This window comes from Macaca mulatta, chromosome 16 (assembly GCF_049350105.2).
Source record: "Macaca mulatta isolate MMU2019108-1 chromosome 16, T2T-MMU8v2.0, whole genome shotgun sequence".
Taxonomy (NCBI): domain Eukaryota; kingdom Metazoa; phylum Chordata; class Mammalia; order Primates; family Cercopithecidae; genus Macaca; species Macaca mulatta.
Genome location: NC_133421.1, coordinates 9,638,361 through 9,658,064, shown reverse-complemented (window position 1 = coordinate 9,658,064; position 19,704 = coordinate 9,638,361). Strand labels below are relative to the sequence as shown.

At 52.2% G+C, this 19,704-nt stretch overlaps 1 protein-coding gene and 7 non-coding genes across 10 annotated transcripts; 4 read left to right on the top strand and 4 right to left on the bottom strand.

Annotated features, from left to right (window-relative positions):
• The first annotated feature begins 710 nt into the window (after window positions 1–710).
• On the top strand, window positions 711–784 carry TRNAT-AGU (transfer RNA threonine (anticodon AGU)). The gene has a single exon. It is a non-coding gene; the product is annotated as a tRNA-Thr (tRNA).
• Window positions 785–1,240: 456 nt separating this feature from the next.
• Window positions 1,241–1,322, top strand: TRNAS-CGA (transfer RNA serine (anticodon CGA)). Its single transcript has one exon. It is a non-coding gene; the product is annotated as a tRNA-Ser (tRNA).
• An 11,455-nt stretch (window positions 1,323–12,777) lies between these two features.
• On the bottom strand, window positions 12,778–12,848 carry TRNAG-GCC (transfer RNA glycine (anticodon GCC)). The gene has a single exon. It is a non-coding gene; the product is annotated as a tRNA-Gly (tRNA).
• A 1,521-nt stretch (window positions 12,849–14,369) lies between these two features.
• Window positions 14,370–17,573, top strand: HES7 (hes family bHLH transcription factor 7). Of its 3 annotated transcripts, none has more exons than XM_077970307.1 (4): window positions 14,370–14,528; window positions 15,446–15,541; window positions 16,143–16,230; window positions 16,551–17,573. In XM_077970307.1, exons 1-4 carry the CDS (start codon window positions 14,487–14,489, stop codon window positions 17,000–17,002), a joined length of 678 nt encoding a protein of 225 aa, XP_077826433.1. In that variant the 5' UTR covers window positions 14,370–14,486; the 3' UTR covers window positions 17,003–17,573. The 3 variants fall into 3 exon arrangements, with proteins under 3 accessions (XP_077826433.1, XP_077826434.1, XP_028691820.1); XM_077970308.1 differs by having other exon boundaries at window positions 16,536–17,309; XM_028835987.2 differs by lacking the exon at window positions 14,370–14,528 and having other exon boundaries at window positions 14,753–15,541; window positions 16,551–17,309.
• On the bottom strand, window positions 17,542–17,630 carry TRNAR-UCU (transfer RNA arginine (anticodon UCU)). The gene is given in 2 exon segments: window positions 17,542–17,577; window positions 17,594–17,630. It is a non-coding gene; the product is annotated as a tRNA-Arg (tRNA).
• A 516-nt stretch (window positions 17,631–18,146) lies between these two features.
• Window positions 18,147–18,228, top strand: TRNAL-UAG (transfer RNA leucine (anticodon UAG)). Its single transcript has one exon. It is a non-coding gene; the product is annotated as a tRNA-Leu (tRNA).
• A 459-nt stretch (window positions 18,229–18,687) lies between these two features.
• TRNAQ-CUG (transfer RNA glutamine (anticodon CUG)) lies at window positions 18,688–18,759 on the bottom strand. The gene has a single exon. It is a non-coding gene; the product is annotated as a tRNA-Gln (tRNA).
• Window positions 18,760–19,611: 852 nt separating this feature from the next.
• TRNAK-UUU (transfer RNA lysine (anticodon UUU)) lies at window positions 19,612–19,684 on the bottom strand. Its single transcript has one exon. It is a non-coding gene; the product is annotated as a tRNA-Lys (tRNA).
• Window positions 19,685–19,704: the final 20 nt, after the last annotated feature.

The window sequence follows — 19,704 nt, the reverse complement described above, 5'->3', positions numbered from 1 at the left end:
ACCCTGGGAAGGAGAGATGAGAGGCACGTGTGGCCAAGGGCTTGGGTGAGCTCCAGCCCAGGTCACAAGTGGCCGAGGCAGAGGAAGCCCGCTTAACCCCGTCGTGCCTTGAGGTATTCGAGGGTGTTTGTCTTCCTTGGCTTCCTTTTTTAAATAAAAAAAGACGGAATTTCACTCTGTTACCCAGCTGGAGTGCAATGACGCCATCTCGGCTCACTGCAACCTGCGCCTCCTGGGTTCAAGCGATTCTCCTGCCTCAGCCTCCCGAGTAGCTGGGATTATAGTGTCCACCACCATCCCCGGCTAATTTTGTATTTTTAGTACAAATTAGAGATGGGGTTTCACCATTGTTCAGTCTGGTCGCAAACTCCTGACCTCAGGTGATCTGCCTGCCTCGACCTCGCAAAGTGCTGGGGTTACAGGCGTGAGCCACCGTGCCTGGCCTTCCTTGGCTTCTTGGTCACCACACAGGTCAGTCTAGGTAGCTAAGGACACATGGAGTCATGTGCTCACTCATGGTTGAATTGGCCCCAAAGGTTTGGAAGAATGCAGGAGCAAAGCATTAACTCTCTGGCTCAGAACCTGAAAAGGAAGAGGTAGCTTAGGAAGGGATGAGTCGATGAAGAACCACTGCAGAACTTATTTACTGATTATCACTTACTGTCACCCGCTCACAGTTGATTTATTTTGAGGCACATTTGCTTTACCCCGGCGCTGTGGCTTAGCTGGTTAAAGCGCCTGTCTAGTAAACAGGAGATCCTGGGTTCGAATCCCAGCGGTGCCTGAGTTGGTGGGGAGTGATATATTATTGCTCCAAGTGCACTTCTCCACTTTCAAAGTGCGTTTCTGTGTGGTTTTAAGAAAGATTCTTCTTACAAGCCAATCTGTCTTTGGGCCTCCGTTCCCCTGCACTTTTAGTGTTTATTGGAAGCTACAGATTCTCACTTCGCTTTCATGAAGTAGCATGAAGTAGGCATCTCAGGGTCTGTCCTCAAGGGTATGGAAGACAGGGCTCGGATTTGGGACCGTTTTGTTTCCATCCTATGCTCGGGTAGGAGAGGGAGAATGGGAAAGCTGCCACTCCAGCGGGGCAGCTGACGGCTGCTGGAGAGAAGGCATGGTCTGCGCCACCGAGCCGAGGCGCACGAGCGCTGGCATCTCGAGGCAGCGTGGGTGGAGCCGGCTGGAGGCGGGCGTGTTGATAGGCAGCTATAGTTGCGCAGGGCCGAACCCGCACGCGGCTGTGATGGCCGAGTGGTTAAGGCGTTGGACTCGAAATCCAATGGGGTCTCCCCGCGCAGGTTCGAATCCTGCTCACAGCGTCAGTACCTTTTGGTAATAGGTATCTCGGTCTCTGGAGAAGGAAAAAGCAGTTTGTTTTCTAGTTCTTTTTTTTTTTTTTTTTTTTTTGAGACGGAGTCTCGCTGTGTCACCCAGGCTGGAGTGCAGTGGCGCGATCTCGGCTCACTGCAAGCTCCGCCTCCCGGGTTTACGCCATTCTCCTGCCTCAGCCTCCGAGTAGCTGGGACTACAGGCGCCCGCCACCACGCCCGGTTAGTTTTTTGTATTTTTAGTAGAGACGGGGTTTCACCATGTTAGCCAGGATGGTCTCGATCTCCTGACTTCGTGATCCACCCGCCTCGGCCTCCCAAAGTACTGGGATTACAGGCTTGAGCCACCGTGCCCGGCCTGTTTTCTAGTTCTTTCCTTGGAGAATCTCCCGCGTTATTCTGAGAATCTCAGGGACTCGGCCGTCAGGGTCCAGCCCGCGAGCGCCCTCTTGCGAGTCTCATACTCCTGTCGACCTGCAAAAGCCTTTTTACTGCCGATTTCACGTCCTAACGCCACCACGCTCAGGTGGCTCCTTAGGGCTACTCAGCAATCGTTACTTCCCCCCAATTCATTCACTCTCCTACTCTCCTATGCGACTGCTTCATTCCTACCCTTACCTCAAACTGCGAATCCCTTCTTCATCGTTCCTTATCTTCTACTTCCTGATTCACTGAGAAAATAAAGCCTTCCGGAGTTTCCATCAACATTCACATCGCACCTACCTACCTACCTACCTACCTACCTACCTACCTACCTAGTTGAGTCTGTGACCACATACTCTTCTTTTCTCTCATTATTGTAGATGAATGCTTCCATCTAAAGCCAACCCCTACTTTTACTAGATTTCCCATCCCCCCGGCCCACTCAAGCAAGGACACTGCTTTTTTTCCTATACCATCAAATTTTCCCTCTCAGCAGGGGGTAGTGGCTCACGCATGTAATCTCAGCACTTTGGGAGGCTTGACGAGTGGATCACTTGAGGTCAGGAGTCCGAGACCAGTGAAACCCCATCTCTACTAAAAATACAAAATTAGCAGGGCATGGTGGCTGGCGCATGCCTGTATTCCTAGCTACTCGGGAGACTGAGGCAGGAGAAGCACTTGAATCCGGGAGGCGAAGGTTGCAGTGAGCCGAGATCGCGCCATTGCCCTCCAGCCTGGGTAACAATAGCAAAACTCCATCTCAAAAAAAAAAAAAAAAAAAAAAATCCCTCTCTACTTGATTTTTCTCATCAGCCTACAAACACGAATTTCTCCCAGTTTAGAAGCAAGCCAACAAAAGCTATCTTGACCCCACACGCCCGTCCAGCTACCACTCAATTTCTCTACTCCCTTCTACAGCAAACAGAGCAAGTTATCCAATTCCATCTTCCCACTCTCCTTTGGACGCTTTCTAATCATGTGTCCCCCGCCCCCATCAAAGTTGCCGTTGTTAAGGTTGCCGAATGACCATCACATTGCTAAATCTAGTGACCATTACTTAGCTGCAGTTGATACCGATGCTTACTCTTCCATTAGAAACACTCTTCGCTTGCCTTCTAGGACGCTACGCCCTTCTGATATTCCTTCTACTTCATCAGCAGCTTATTCTCAGACTGCTTTGCTGGTTCCTCACCTTCTGGATCTCCGAATGTTGGACTGTTCCCAAGGCTCAATTTTCCAGCCTCTTCTCTATCTGTACCCACTACCTTGGTCATTTCCAGTTTCGTGGCTTTACATATCAGATTCATACATCCCAGATTTTCATCTCCAGCTCCAGAACTCTTCCCTGAATTACAGATGCTTATATATTATTGCCCACATACCATCTACACTTGGAAACCTAATACAGATCACAAACTTAAAATGGGCAAACCAAGGCCTGGCGCGGTGTCTTGTGCCTGTAATCCCAGCACTTTGGGAGGCCAAGGCGGGCGGATCACCTGAGGTCGGAAGTTCCAGACTAGCCTGACCAACAAGGAGAAACCCGTCTCTACTAAAAATAGAAATGTAGCCGGTCGTGGTGGCAAACACCTGTAATCCCAGCTACTGGGGAGGCTGAGGCAGGAGAATCACTTGAACCTGGCAGAGGTTGTGGTGAGCCGAGATCGGGCCATTGCGCTCCAGCCTGGGCAAAAAGGGTGAAACTCCGTCTCAAAAAAAACCCAAAACAAACCAAAACAAAAAAAACACCCAAAAAACAAACAAAAAAAACCCCCAAAAAACAAAAGTGCAAATCAAACTCCTAGGCTTCTTCTCCAAACCTTCTTCACCTGTGGCCCTTTCATCTCAGTAAATGGAAATTCCATTCCTTCAGTTGTTTAGACTAAAAACCTTAGTATTATCCCTGATTGTTCTCTTTCTCTCCCACTCTACATCGAATGAGCAATTTCTATTTAAAATATGTTAGGGCCAGGTGTGATGGCTCACGCCTGTAATCCCAGCACTTTGGATGGCCAAGGCAGGAGGATTCCTTGAGTCCAGGAGTTCAGGACCAGCCTGAGCAACATAACAAGACCCCAGTCTCTGTGGGGGGGGGGGAAATTAGCTGAGCATGCTTGTTGTCCTAGCTACTTGGGAGGCTGAGGAGGGAGGATCACTTGAGCCCAGGAGGCTGAGGTTGCAGTGAGCAGTGATTACACCACTGAACTCTAGCCTGGGTGATAGAATGAGACCCTGTCTTAAACAAAAAAGAAAAAAAGTCTAACATTTGACTATTTGCCATGACTTTCACCATTTCACCATGGTCCAAGCCACCCTCATCTCTCACCTAGATTATTGCAATACCCCCCTAAGTTATTTCCTGGCTAGTTCCATGACAGTCTACTTTTTCTTGAGGCAGGGTCTTGCTCTGCCTCCCAGACTGGAGTGCAGTGGCATGATCTGGGCTCACTGCAGCCTCCTGAGTTCAAGCGATTCTCGTGCCTCAGCCTCCCAAGTAGCTGGGACTATAGGCGTGCACCACCATGCCCAGCTAAATTTTGTATTTTTAGTAGAGATGGGGTTTCACCATGTTGCCCAGGCTGGTCTCGAACTCCTGACCTCAAGTGATCTGCCCCCACTCAGCCTCCCAAAGTGCTGTGATTACAGGCGTGAACCACCACTCCTGGCCTCTACTTTTTTTTTTTTTTTTTTTTGAGAGAGGGAGTCTTGCTCTGTGGCCCAGGCTGGAGTGCAGTGGCTGCGATCTTGGCTCGCTGCAACTTCCGCCTCCCAGGTTCAAGCAATTCTCCTGCCTCAGCCTCCCAAGTAGCTGGGACTACAGGCATGCACCACCACACCTGGCTAATTTTTGTGTTTTTATTTTTATTTTTTTTAATTTTTATTTATTTATTTTTTTTTGAGACTGAGTCTGGCTCTGTCGCCCAGGCTGGAGTGCAGTGGCCGGATCTCAGCTCACTGCAAGCTCCGCCTCCCGGGTTCCCGCCATTCTCCTGCCTCAGCCTCTGGAGTAGCTGGGACCACAGGCGCCAGCCACCTCGCCAGGCTAGTTTTTTGTATTTTTTAGTAGAGACGGGGTTTCACCGGGTTAGCCAGGATGGTCTCGATCTCCTGACCTCGTGATCCGCCCGTCTCAGCCTCCCAAAGTGCTGGGATTACAGGCTTGAGCCACCGCGCCCAGCATTTTTGTGTTTTTAGTAGAGACGGGGTTTCACCATGTTGGCCAGGATGGTCTCGATCTCTTGACCTCATGATCCTCCCGCCTCAGCCTCCCAAACTGCTGGGATTACAGGTGTGAGCCACCGCGCCCAACTGGCCTCTACTCTTAATATACTGGGTAGATTGATCCTTTTAAAACATAAATCAAGGACCCGGCGCAGTGGCTCACACCTGTAATCCCAGCACCTGGGAGGCCAAGACGGGTGGATGACGAGGTCAGGAGTTCAAGACCAGCCTGGTCAACAGGGTGAAACCCTGTCTCTACTAAAAATACAAAAATTAGCCGGGCATGGTGGCAGGTGCCTATAGTCCCAGCTACTCGGGAGGCTGAGGTAGAAGAATCGTTTGAACCTGGGAGGCGGAGGTTGCAGAGAGCTGAGATCGGGCCACTGCACTCCAGCCTGAGCAACAGAGTGAGACTCCCTCTCAAAAACAAACAAACAAACAAACAAAAAAATAAATCAGATTCTGTCATTTCTCTTTGAAGTCTTCTAATGGAGGTATCAATATGAATTCATGGTTTTTATGTGTACAGATATAGAAATAAATATATACACATACACAACATATACACACACATATTTCCTAGCTCTGTCCACTGAGTGAGCCTAGAAACAATGATATCCCACACTAAAAGCCCCAGATCTTGGTTACTAAATGCCATTCTTTGCTAAAATGAACCAGGACTCCTTAGAGAAGAGGTTGATTCCGGCTGGGCGCGGTGGCTCACGCCTGTAATCCCAGCACTCTGGGAGGCTGCGGCGGGCGGATCACGAGGTCAGGAGATCGAGACCATCCTGGCTAACACGGTGAAACCCCGTCTCTATTAAAAATACCACAAAGGAAAAAAAAAATTAGTCAGGCGTGGTGGCGGGCGCCTGTAGTCCCAGGTACTTGGGAGGCTGAGGCAGGAGAATGGTGTGAACCCTGGAGGCGGAGCTCACAGTGAGACAAGATCCTGCTGTAGTAGGACGAGCCGCAGACAAAACAACTCAGACACCGGATTAAAGAAGGAAGAGGTTTTTTATTCGGCCGGGAGCATCGGCAGACTCGCGTTTTAAGAGCCGAGCTCCCCGAGAAAGAAATACTTGGCCTTTTTAAAGGCTTACAACTTTAAGGGGTCCACGTGAAAGGGTCGTGATAAATCGAGCAAGCGTGGGAAACGTGACTGGGGACTACATGCATCAGCTAACAAAAAGTTTTACAATGCTTTTTTTCATACAGTGTCTGGAATTTACAGATAACACAAGTAGTTTAGGCCAGGCATTGATGTTATTATTATTACTTTGTTTAACTCCTAGGACTGGGTGGTGGTGCCAAGGTTGTCTGGCTATTTATCTTACTTTTGTTTCTCTCTCTCTTTTCTCCTGTCTTTGAACTAGGCAAGGTGGGGGGAGGAGGGCAGCAGGAGTAGTAGTGCTCTCCTTCCTTAGTGCCACTGCACTCCAGCCTGGGCGACAGGGAGAGAGACTCCCTCTATAAAAAAAAAAAAAAAAAAAAAAAAAAAAAAAAAAAAAAAAAAAAAAGAAGAGGTTGATTCCAGGACCGGGGACATTTTGGAACATTTTGTTGCACCGGAATGTAAAGAAATGCTAAAGAATATTTGGTATGTATCAAAAAAGACACAGCAGCTAGGGTCTGCAGCCAAAGGGGCGCCCATTGGCTAAATCTGGGACAATTTGAGCATTAAAATAAAGATTGTGATGGATTATAATAATTGAATAAAATAAAAACCCAAAATCAATACTGGTATAAATAAATAAAGCACAGTGGCTCCTGCCTGTGCAAATCCCACAGTTTTGGAGGATTCGTTGAGCCCAGGAGTTCTACACCAGCCTGGGCAACATAGTGAGATCCCCATCTCTACAAAAAATAAAAAAAACTAGCCAGGCCTTGCGGTGTACACCTGCAGTCCTAGCTACTTGGGAGGCTGAGGAGGATCACTTGAGCCCAACAGTTCAAAGCTGCAGTGAGCTATAATGGCAGCACTGCACTCCAGCCTAGGCAACAGAGCGAGTCCCTGTCTCAATCAATCAATCAGTCAATCAATCAATCAATATTCTTTGTACTATTCTTGACAAATTTCTGAAAGTCTGAAAATGCCAGACATATTGTCACCTCAGGGCTTTTGTGCTAGCAGTTCCCTCTGCCTGAAACGTTATTCCCCAGTTATCCCATAACCTGCCCAGTCATCACTTAAATTTTGTCTTCTCAGTGAATCCTTTGCTGATCATCCCTGATGACATCTAAAATTACAGTTCTCACTCTCCACTCCCCTTCTCTGCTTGCTTTTTTCTTTTCTTTTTCTTTCTTTCTTTCTTTTTTTTTTTTTTTTTTGAGACGGAGTCTCGCTCTGTCGCCGGGGCTGGAGTGCAGTGGCCGGATCTCAGCTCACTGCAAGCTCCGCCTCCCGGGTTTACGCCATTCTCCTGCCTCAGCCTCCTGTGTAGCTGGGACTACAGAAGCCCGCCACCTGGCCCGGCTAGTTTTTTGTATTTTTTTAGTAGAGACGGGGTTTCACCGTGTTCACCAGGATGGTCTCGATCTCCTGACCTCGTGATCCGCCCGTCTCGGCCTCCCAAAGTGCTGGGATTACAGGCTTGAGCCACCGCACCCAGCCTCTTTTCTTTTTCTTTCTTTCTTTTTTTTTTTTTGGAGACGGAGTCTCTCTCTGTCGCCCAGGCTGGAGTACAGTGGTGCAATCTTGGCTCACTGCAAGTTCTGCTTCCCGGGTTCACTCCGTTCTCCTGCCTCAGCCTCCCGAGTAACTGGGACTACAGGTGCCCACCACCGCGCCTGGTTAATTTTTTGTACTTTTTTTAGTAGAGACGGAGTTTCACCGTGGTCTCAAGCTCCTGACCTCGTGATCCGCCCGCCTCAGCCTTCCAAAGTGCTGGGATTACAGGCGTGAGCCACTGCGCCTGGCCTTTTTTTTTGTTTTTTGAGAAGAAGTCTAGCTCTGTCACCCAGGCTGGAGTGCAGTGGTGGGATCTTGGCTCCCAGTAACCTTCACCTTCCGGGTTCCAGTTATTCTCCTGCTTCAGCCTCCCGAGTAGCTGGGACTACAGGTGCCCGCCAACACGCCCGGTTACTTTTTGTATTTTTAGTAGAGATGGGGTTTCATGATGTTGGACAGGCTGGTCTCGAACTCCTGCCCTCAGGTGATCCGCCCGCCTTGGCCTTCCAAAGTGCTGGGATTACAGGCGTGAACCACCGCGCCCTGCCCATGTTTAATTTATTTCTATAGCACCATCTAACAAATGATGTGCTTTGTATAACGTACATTGACTGTTTCCCCTAGGAGAATGTATGACTTGTAAGGGCAGAGATCATTGCCTGTTTCTTTTGGGACTATATCCCCAGGGCCCAGGACAGATGGAGGCCCACAGTATGCACCCTGTAAATATGTGCTGAAGAATAAAGGAGGTTCAGGGATCCAGACCTTTTGTGTCTGCAGGGCTTTAAGTTCTTTAAGTGGTTTCACTGCCCTGTTTTCTCTGCCTGGGTCTGTGCTGCCCCTTCTCTTTTCTTTGATTTTGCCACCCAAGGCAAGCGGAGCAGGGCAAGACCTGAAGTTTGCCTTGTGGGCCTGGAGAGCATCTATCCTGGTCTTTCCTTGGCCCAGGGTCCTGGTCCTCCTACTGCCCAACCCCCAATGCCCCAGGACTCAACCCTCCAGGAACTCCCTCTACCCAGGGCCCAGGGGCTCCCGGGAAACCAGCCTTCCTTTTGAAGAACTGAAGAGGGAGGAGCTAAGTCTTGGAAACCAGGACTGGGGAGACTTCGCAATGGGGGAAGGGAGGCTGGGACACTCTACCGGCTATGTGTATATATGTATATATGTGTATATATATGTGTACTGTATATATATATGTGTACTGTATATGTGTACTATATACACATGCATGTGTATATATGTAAATGTGTATATATGTGTGTACCATATACACATGTATGTATACACATGTGTGTATACATATATACATATATGTATATATACACATGTATGTATACACATATATACATATATATACACATGTATGTATACACATATATACATATATGCACACACACATATATATATGATTATAATGGGGATTGCCGGACGCAATGGCGCACGCCTGTAATCCCAGCACTTTGGGAGGCCGAAGTGGTCAGATCACCTGATGTCCGGAGTTCCATACCAGCCCGGCCAACATAGTGAAATTCCGTCTCTACTAAAAATACAAAGATTAGCTGGGAGTGGTGGCTAACGCCTGTAATCCCAGCTACTCAAGAGGCTGAGGCAGGAGAATCGCTTGAACCCGGGAGGCAGAGGTTGCACTGAGCCGAGATCCCAGCATTGCACTCCATCCTGGGCAACAAGAGCGAGATTATAATGGGGCTAAAAAAATTCCTTATCGCCGGGCGCGGTGGCTCACGCCTGTAATTCCAGCACTTTGGGAGGCCGAGGCTGGCGGATCACGAGGTCAGGAGATTGAGACCAGCCTGACCAACATGGTGAAACCCCATCTCTACTAAAAATACAAAAATTAGCCGGGTGTGGTGGCACCGGCCTGTAATCCCAGCTACTTGGGAGCCTGAGGCAAGATAATCGCTTGAACCCGGGAGGCAGAGGTAGCAGTGAGCCGGACCACCGCACTGCACTCCAGCCTGGACAACGCAGTGAGACCCCGACTCAAAAAACAAAAACAAAAAAAAAAAAAAAAGAAAGAAAAATTCGTATCACCTAAAGATCGCATAGCTATCATAACATTGTAGTGCCATGCGTTACCTTTGAGGTACACAAATACTTACCATTGTGTACAGTTGCCTGCAGTATTCAGTACAGTACCATGCTGTAGCTGTACGCGTAGCTTAGGAGCACAATAAGCTACACAGTGTAGCCTAGGTGTGTAGAAGGCTCTACCATGTAGGTTTGCATCACTACACTCTGTGATATCTGAATAATGAAATTGCCTAGCAACGCATTTCTTTGAATATATCCACACGTTAAGCAATGCATGACTGTACCTAAGACAAAGATCTGGGAGTTAACCCCTTCATGTTTTCTCTTCTCACCACCACCTCAAGGCATTGCCTAGAAGACTGCTCCAGGCCCAAATGAGCCCTCTGCCTTCATTCTCTAAATAGCAACAAGAGCGATCTTTTAATTCTATCTATCTATCTATCTATCTGTCTGTCTGTCTGTCTGTCTGTCTGTCTGTCTATCTATCTATCTCTGTCTAGAGTCTCGCCCAGGCTGGAGAGCAGTGGCGCAATCTTGGCTCACTGCAACCTCCCCACTCAGACGCGCACCATCACCCCTGACTAATTTTTTTTTTCTTTTTTCTTTATTTTTTTTTCATTGAGACAGAGTCTGGGTTTGTCGCCCAGGCTGGAGTGCAGTGGCGCGATTAAGGCTCACTGCAACCTCCGCCTCCCAGGTTCAAGCGATTCTCCTGCCTCAGCCTCCGGAGTAGCTGGGATTACAGGCACACGCCATCACTCCCGTTTAATTTTTGTATTTTTAGTAGAGACGGGGTTTTGCCATGTTGGCCAGGCTGGTGTCGAACTCCTGGGCTCAAGCGATCTTCCCGCCTCAGCCTCCCAAAGTGCTGGGATTACAGGCGTGAGCCACAGCGTCCGGTCCAAAGTGATTTATTATTATTATTATCATCATTATTTTGAGACGGAGTCTTGCTCTGTTACCCAGGCTGGAGTGCAGTGTGCGATTTCGGCTTATTGCAAACTCCGCCTCCCAGGTTCAAGCGATTCTCCTGCCTCAGTCTCCCGAGTAGCTGGGATTACAGGCGTGTGCCGCCACGCCCGGCTAATTTTTGTATTTTTAGTGGACAGAGGGTTTCGCCATGATGGCAGCCTGGTCTCGAACTCCTAAAATCAGGTGATCCACCAGCCTCGGTGTACCAAAGTGCGCGGATTACAGGCATGAGCCACCGCGCCCGGTCCCAAAGTGATCTTTTAAAACATAAGTCAGAGAATATAACTTTCCTAATGAAAATCCTCCACTAGCTTCCAATTGCCCTTAGACTAAAATCCAAACCCCTTCAACACTCTCCAAGATCCTGTGGGATGGGCTACGCCTGACTCTCCAATCTGATTTCTGCCACTCTGCAGATTCCCCATCCCGGGTTCGCTGGACCTCTTTCTCCAGCTCCCACCAGCAAATAGCTCTCCTGCCTCAGAGCCCGTAGTTGCAGTTCCCTTTACCTGGACTCAAGGCTGCTGACCACGCTGGCATCAAGTATCAACTCTTCACAGAGGCGGTCTCTGACCACCCAGAGTAAAGTAGCCCTTCACTTTCAAGTCATCGCCATGACCCTTTTGTTTTGTTTTGTTTTTGTTTTGTTGTTGTTTTCTTTCCACAGCCTCATAACCATCTGAAGCTATCTTACGTTATTTTTTGCTTTCGCAGTTATTGTCTGTCTTTCCCATTGTAACGTAAGCTTCAGGAAGGCCCAGACCCAATGTACTCCTTCCAGTACTCAGCACACGGGAGGCACCCAATAAATATGGGCTGACCGAATAAATCCAGCAGCTGCGCACACAGGCATATAGATAGATGCACGTATTTGTTTGTTTGTTTGTTGTTGTTGTTGTTGTTTTTGTTTTTTGTTTTTTTAAACAACAGTTTCCTTCTGGAGGCCACGGTTACTACTTAGAGCTAAGAAGAGAGCATTCGCAGTCACAGATACAATCCGAGGACGAGACAGAGACCCAGACCCTGGCGCAAATAAAACAGGCTGAAGGAAACGGGAGAGTCAGCTCCAGGGTGAGTTCCAGAGAGAGAGAGACCCAGATAGACCAAGACCGAGACAAAGATTCACTCAGCGAACCTAAGACCCGAGCCCACAGGTCCCGGCAGCTACCGCGGACAGAGCCAGGAGGAGGAGGCGAGCGGAGGGAGGCTTAGCGCGCCGGAAGGGAGCGGACCGTGGGGAGCCTCGCCGCCCCGCCCCGCCGCTCCGCCCCGCCCGGCTCACAAGTGGTCGCCGCAGGTGGCGGTGCGCCTGCCCGCCCGCCCTCGGGGCCGACGCGTGCGGGATCAAAGCGGCCGGGAAGGGGCGGGGAGGGGAGGTGGCAGGAACCCGGAGGTGTTAGCGAGCTTCCCAGGGGATGGCAGGAGCGTGGGAGCGCAGAGTCCCGGGAGGCGACAGAGACTCGGAGAGACGATGAGTTACCAGAGACCCGAAAGAACCAGAGGCGGAGATGCAGACGCCAGGAGACCGGAGAGACGCGGAATCAGAGATGCGGAGGAACGAGACCACCGACACCCAGAGAGACCCAGGGTAGAAGTCGCTGAAGATCTGGAAAGAACGTGAGAGATACAGAGATGGAGAAGCTAAGGGGCACTCAGAGACCCAGAAAGGAGGCTAGACAAAAAAGGCACAGACCCATAGACTTAAGAAAAGGAAGCGTGCTTCAGAGAGAACGGAAAATAATAGAGGAAGAGAGGTGGAAAGAACAAGGGATTTAGAGTAGGGGGCGGGAAGACCTGGCCCCTCCCCCGCGGGGGGCCGAGAGGACCCCCGGGGCAGGGATCCGAGCACTGTGTCCTTTCTCAGGGTCACGCCTGTGGAGGTGCGGGCGGGGGACGGAGGGAGGAGTGTGGAGGATGCAGGACCCCCAGGCTGGGAGGAGGGGAGAGTGAGGGCGTGCGGAATCAGGGTGTAGGCCTGGGGCTGCAAACTCTGCTATAGTCAAAAGGCTAAGATTTATATTTGGCAGAAATATTTGAGTGAAAAGATGCTTTTTAGATGCTACCAAATGTATTAGCCTCTCTTTGGAGAGGAGAAAATAAGGCTCTTGCATTGGCCGGGAATCGAACCCGGGCCTCCCGCGTGGCAGGCGAGAATTCTACCACTGAACCACCAATGCGTGACTACTGGGGTGTGCCAGGAGACAATCTGAGTTCGTAAGAGGTTGAGGCGGACCCGGACAGGCAACTGTGTAGGCCGGGGAACTGGTCCCGAATAGTTGACGTGGGTGGAGCGCCAGGTCATCCTTCCTCTCGTCCGGATCCGGCCACCGGGCCATAAAGCCGCCCCATATGGCCAGGGGCGGCCCCACACCCGGGTGCGAACAGCCTGGGGCCCCCAGCCTCGCGTGCAGGTGAGAAAAATTCAGCCCGAGCCCAGGTTCCCAAGGAGGGGGGCAGCGGGGGCTGTTGGGGCCACACATTTGCGTTCCCATTTGGCTGAGGGACGGAGAGGGGGGATGTGCTGGGGGCCCTGATCCCAAATGGGAGCTCCCTCCTCAAGGTCTGTGCCTCTCTAGGCTCTGGCTACAGCAAGAAAGGCTCCGTTACAAAACCAAGGTGCGGAGGGCCGTTGGGAGGGCTTGGAGGAATCCCCACTGATCTCTGACTTCACAGCTATCTTCCTTCTCGGTCTGCAACCCTGTCTTTCCGTGTCTTTATCCCTGGCAACCTGGCTGTCCCGTTCAGTTTCTGATTTATCTTCTCAGGCACTTTGTCCCGAAGCCCCCGAGTGGTCAGGCATCGTTCTGCGGAGGGTCATGTTCTTGGTTTGAGGTGGGTGTTGATCCCTTTTCTGTATCCCTTGCTTTCCCCTTAGTAAAACTGCCTGCTCCCTGCTACCCTACAGTCACCAGGGGCCTCCAGAAGCAAGCAATGCGGGCACACTTGCGTGAGGTGTCCCATCAGCCACACTCCTGAATCTCCTATGACTAGTTTTGAATCAAATACTTGTGCTGTAAGTGGAAAGACCTCTCCACTCCTACCTATGTTTCAAAGACTTGCTCCCTCTGCCTTGAAGTTCCTCCTTAGTCCAGCCATCCTCAAGGAGACCTTTTCCCGGAGCACCTATTTCACTGGGCTTCTGTAACAGCTACTTAGTGTCACGTGGTCTTTTCCATTAGCTACTGCAGGGATAAGCTGGGTCTCTCCTGCGTATCTCACTATGACTCGCCCGAGCCTAGACCAGTGCCCTGTCCGCACAGTGGGCGCGCAGATGTTCGGGGACTTGAAGGTAACTGGCTTAGACAGAACAGAGCGCCTCTCCAACCTCCTGGCAGAGCTTCGGTTGAGTCGGACGGATTCACCCAGCACACTCGGGTTGCTCCCTGTCTCGACTAGGAAGCGAACTCGGAGATGATGTATAAAATTCAGCCTGGGGGCTGTTTCAGGGTTAGTGAGGGTACAGTAAGTCTCCGACAAAGCTGCAATTCTGGAGGAACTCTGAATTTCATCCCCAAGCGAGCTCTGCCCCTAATAACCTCCTGCCTTCAGCTGGGTTCCGCCTCCTTATACAGCCTTATGGTCCGTAAACCAGCCAGTGCCCCCATTCACCCCTCACTTCCCACACTCCCAGGCCCCCACACTCCCCTCCCCCCTTCACTCCTCCTCTTTCCGGGAGCCTCGTGCCGGGTCCTAGAGGGGCAGAATCCGGGTGCCGAAGGGGGCGGGGTCGGGTCCTATCCCTCCTACCCTGGGGCCGCGGAATATAAGGCTCCAGGCGAGCAGGGACCCGGTCCACACCAGGGTCCGGAGGAGCAATGGTCACCCGGGATCGAGCTGAGAATAGGGACGGCCCCAAGGTGAGAGGCGGGAGGGGAGGGAGCAGAGGTCCCTGGTTTGGCCAGGGGACTGGGCCCCTGACGCCGTCGGTCTGGAGAGAGACTGGGGACGCAGGGGTGGAAGGGGAGCCGTGCTCCAGGACTCCAGGAGCCAGGAGCTGGAGAGGAAGCTGCAAAATATGAAGAAGGGGACAGGGGTCAGAGCCAGACCTGAGTGGGCGGTGGAAACATAGGACTAGGGGTCTAGGTAATGGGGGTCGGCACCGTGTGGCCTGGGGAGGGAGCCGGTGTCGGAGTAAAATAAGCAAGTAGAGGGCAGAGCCAAGGGAGGAGGGTGGGAACGAAAAGAGAAGAGGATAGTCTCTTGCTCTACGCTGGCTGTGAGGCGGGCGGGGTTGGCCCAAGACGGTCTTGTAGAGAAGGCCCCGGGGCGTTGGTTCCAGAGGCCCCACACTGGTGGAAGATTTTAGGAGAACCAGTGGAGAAGGTGACGGCCTGGAGGGTTTTGAGGGAGAAGAGGCGGCGCGGTCGCGCTAGGTATCTCCCTTTCTATACTCAGGGCCGCCAGCTCTGAGCCTGGCACCGTGCGGCGCACGTGCCTGCGCGCAGAGGGTTCCCAAAGTTCTCCACTGAGACAGAGAGAAACTGCACGAGACGGAGACGTAGAGAGAAAAGAGGAGGAGAGACACAGAGAGGGGAGGAGGGAGGACGAGACTGAGAGAGGAGAATGCGAAGATCCGGGGAGGCGAGCTACAGAAACTGATCTAGGGGCATTGGGAGGGGGAGCGGAGAGGGATCGAATGGGGTCGACCCTAGGCAATCTGGGGTCTTGGGGCCGGGGTGGAAGCCGGGCTCTCCCAGCGGCGGGATCCGACGCCGGCGCGGCCGCGCTGAGTCTCGGTCCGGTCGGCCCGCTCTCCTTTTCCCGCTGGTCGCAGATGCTGAAGCCGCTTGTGGAGAAGCGGCGCCGGGACCGCATCAACCGCAGCCTGGAAGAGCTGAGGCTGCTGCTGCTGGAGCGGACCCGGGACCAGGTCAGTCCCTCCGCTAGCCCCGGGTCCCCAAGCTTCCCGTTTCTGCGTCCCAGGGCTTCCCACTGGGGTGGGGACACGTGCTTGGTTTGCAACCCTGGCTCCAAGGCATCCTCACTCGAGTCCCGCCTTTGGAATTCCATCCCAGACCCCCACTCGCTCTCAGAACGCGATCTTCTTCGCCACCCCTCGGGTCTGTAAGTTTCACGCCTGGTTCTGTAAATTTCGCTCCCGGGTTCGGTCCGTTTCACCCTTTGGGTCTCTTAACTGTCCGCTTCCCCCTCCCCCATAACCAGCTTCTGATCAGCCAGCTTCTGTTCTGTCGGGTGGTTAATTTCATTCCCTGGGTTGCGGTTTCAAATCTCCTCCTCACGCGTTGGGCATTGGTTCCATCCCCTCGGATTGGACAGTTTCGTCTCGGGGTGGGCCAGGACCTCCCTTGGTCATCTCCACGCCGCATTTGGTCGCGCGTTCTGTGGGCAGTGCGCAAATGCGATCCGGGGTACCCCCAGCTCCCGCATCCGCCCCTCCCTTCTTCCCCCTGCCACTTTCCCCCTTTCTCCCCACCCCTTTCTGTCTCTGCGCCCTCCCCTCCCGTCTGTAGAACCTCCGGAACCCGAAGCTGGAGAAAGCGGAGATACTGGAATTCGCCGTGGGCTACTTGAGGGAGCGAAGCCGGGTGGAGTCCCCGGGTACAGCGCGGGGGTGGGGCAGCGGAGGGAGGGAGGGGGGACGCCAGGAGGCTCCGGCCGGGGCAGAGCGGGCGGGCCCTGCGGTGGATGGTGGGCTTGGGGAGTGGCCGGTTCTGCTCCGAGGCGAGGTTAATAACACCCGCGCGTGTCTGTCTCTGTGTCTCCCTCATTTTCTCCCTCTCTCCGTCCATCTGGCTTCCTGTCTCTGTGCGCCTGTCCGGCCTTGGTATCTCTGCGCCCCACCCCTTCCCTCACCCCTGCTGGGCCCCTGCCCTGCCCACCTGTGCTCCCGCCGGCCGCACCCACCGCCGCGGCTCCAGGGGTTCCCCGGTCCCCAGTCCAGGACGCCGAGGCGCTCGCCAGCTGCTACTTGTCCGGTTTCCGCGAGTGTCTGCTTCGCTTGGCGGCCTTCGCGCACGACGCCAGCCCGGCCGCCCGCGCCCAGCTCTTCTCCGCGCTGCACGGCTACCTGCGCCCCAAACCGCCCCGGCCCAAGCCTGTAGAGCCGAGGCCTCCAGCGCCGCGCCCATCCCTGGACCCCGCCGCACCGGCCCTTGGCCCCGCGCTGCACCAGCGCCCCCCAGTGCACCAGGGCCCCCCTAGCCCGCGCTGCGCATGGTCCCCATCCCTCTGCTCCCCGCGCGCCGGGGATTCTGGCGCGCCGGCGCCCCTCACCGGACTGCTGCCGCCGCCACCGCCGCCTCACAGACAAGACGGGGCGCCCAAGGCCCCGCCGCCCCCGCCGCCCGCTTTCTGGAGACCTTGGCCCTGAGCCTTGGGGGGTGGTGGGGGCGGGGTCTAGGGGTGGGGTAGAGACTCCAGCCCGAGGGCAGCAGAGGGACCCGGGCGTCCGGGCGAGCAGGTGTTGGGGAGGGCGGCGGGGCGCGCGGGCTCAGCGCGCGGGTGAGATGTGGTCTATATTAGAGTATCTATATAAATATATATTTCCCTGGTTCCTGTCCCTTTTCCCTGCCCCAACTTCTTCCTTGCGTCTAGGATTGTACTCTCTCTGCCCCCCAGCCCAGTCCCAGTCCCTTCCCGAGTCCCTAGTGCATGGAATAAAGTGGTTATTAAATCCCCGTGTGTCCCCGAGCCAGGGGCCTGCCTTTATCTCGACGTCCACGCCCACTTTCCCTTCCCTTCTGTCTCCCACCCTCAGTCCTGCTCTCCATGGCCCAAGCCCCGGGGCAGACAGGTAAGTAAAGAAGAGAGCAGGGCGGGAACTGAGATCGAAATAGAAACCAGGTGGAAAAAGAGAGCGATAGGGTAGGGGGAGAAAAAAACGGATAAAAGGAAAATTTGAAATAAAATCGACTCTGGTGGGATTCGAACCCACAACCTTTGAATTGCTCTAATTCGTCACTAGAAGTCCAATGCGCTATCCATTGCGCCACAGAGCCACCTCGCGGGCGGCGGCATCTTCTAGCTTACCGGTACTAGAGTGGGAAAGGGGCAGGGCTGGGGGAGTGGGGGGCGGACATACCAGGAGCGCGCGGTTTGGATCGCAGAGGCCAAGCCAGGTAGAGGGAGCGGGCGCAAAGCATGTTAGCCAGGTGAGAGCGAGGGTGCATATAGGTCGAAAAAACAGGGAGGGAGAACAACGGAAAATGGGTGAGCGAGCGAGTGCAGAGCTCCGGCTGCCCGATTGGGGGCTGCTTCCGGCTCAGGCGCTCCCCACTCCCAGATGTAGTCCCACCCAAATAAACTAGTTTTGTTGTAAATTTCTGTGTGTTTCTGTCTCTTCTCGTTTATCTGTTCTGCCATCTGCTGCTATGCGGTCCAGAGTCTCGATGGTTCCCCATTTCCAGTCTGAAAGATATGGAAAAGGAGATGGATCAGTTTGGCACTCTTAGTTTTGCCCCATTCCCTGCTTCTAGTCTCTTAGGAGGACAACGGGGACACAGTGCTTTCACGCAGGTAGCGTGGCCGAGCGGTCTAAGGCGCTGGATTTAGGCTCCAGTCTCTTCGGAGGCGTGGGTTCGAATCCCACCGCTGCCAGGCCGGAGTTTTTCTGGTGGATCAAGCACCTGACATAATTCCGTTAGGTTCTACCTATTTACATGCAGAGAGTAATTTTATTAATTCCCCTGTTAATAGTTTCACCATCATCTTCCGTGTTTGGTCGTCCAGACAGATCATACTCCTGCATTCATCCCTCAAGCTAAGACCTGATAGTAGCTGCTGAAGCAACGTTTCCTTTCTTCATAACATCTCTATTTTAACATGTTTTCAAATGTTAGCTCAGCTTCCAAGATATTTAAATAATTTGTTGTATGTTCTCCTAACACTGTGTTATAGGACCCAATCACCTGGTAGGAAAAGCACAAATAACTGGTAGTGTCCTAGTTTCCTTTTTTTTTTTTTTTTCGGTCGGATTCTCTTGGGTCATAGGAGTATTCCTGTGTGAAAATCAATTAACAGTATGCAACATGCTGATATTGAAGGGAAAAAAAGTTAAGGTTCCACCGAGATTTGAACTCGGATCGCTGGATTCAGAGTCCAGAGTGCTAACCATTACACCATGGAACCACCCTCTTACTGGCTCTCAAGATTATGTACATTACTGGACATTCTATTTTGCGTGTTTTCCACACCCGTCACTGAAAGAAAACGAAAATAAAACAAAATCTGCTGTTGGATATGGTAGACACCGTTATCGAGCACTTGAAATACATGAATTCAGATGCATTGCCAGCTGCTAAATATCTTCTTTTGAAGGCTTTGTACAAAAAGACAAAATTTCATTAATAATTTTAAAATGTTGATTATGTGTTAAAATAAGATTTTGATATATTAGGGTAAGTAAAATAGATCCGTCAAATTAATTTCGCTTGCTTCTTTTTATTCTTTGTAATGTGGCTACCAGAAAATTTAAATTCGATAATACAGCTCGCGTATGTCGTTTTCAAAGTATATTTATTACCCTCCACCGTCAGTTGCTGTATTTTGCGGAAACCAAGTTTCTGTTCCACTTAGTTTTATTTTTTTTTTTTTTTTTTTTTTTTTTTTTTTTTTTTTTTGAGACGGAGTCTCGCTCTGTCACCCAGGCTGGAGTGCAGTGGCCGGATCTCGGCTCACTGCAAGCTCCGCCTCCCAGGTTCACGCCATTCTCCTGCCTCAGCCTCCCGAGTAGCTGGGACTATAGGCGCCCGCCACCTCGCCCGGCTAGTTTTTTGTATTTTTTAGTAGAGACGGGGTTTCACCGTGTTAGCCAGGATGGTCTCGATCTCCTGACCTCGTGATCCGCCCGTCTCGGCCTCCCAAAGTGCTGGGATTACAGGCGTGAGCCACTGCGCCCGGCCTCCACTTAGTTTTAAAAGCTAGTAACTATTTTTGTTACTATTTTAAGCGAAGTGCGGTACCTTAAAAGGTAAAACAATCCGCCCGAACAGGGACTTGAACCCTGGACCCTCAGATTAAAAGTCTGATGCTCTACCGACTGAGCTATCCGGGCTCTTAGCGTAACTGTTACTC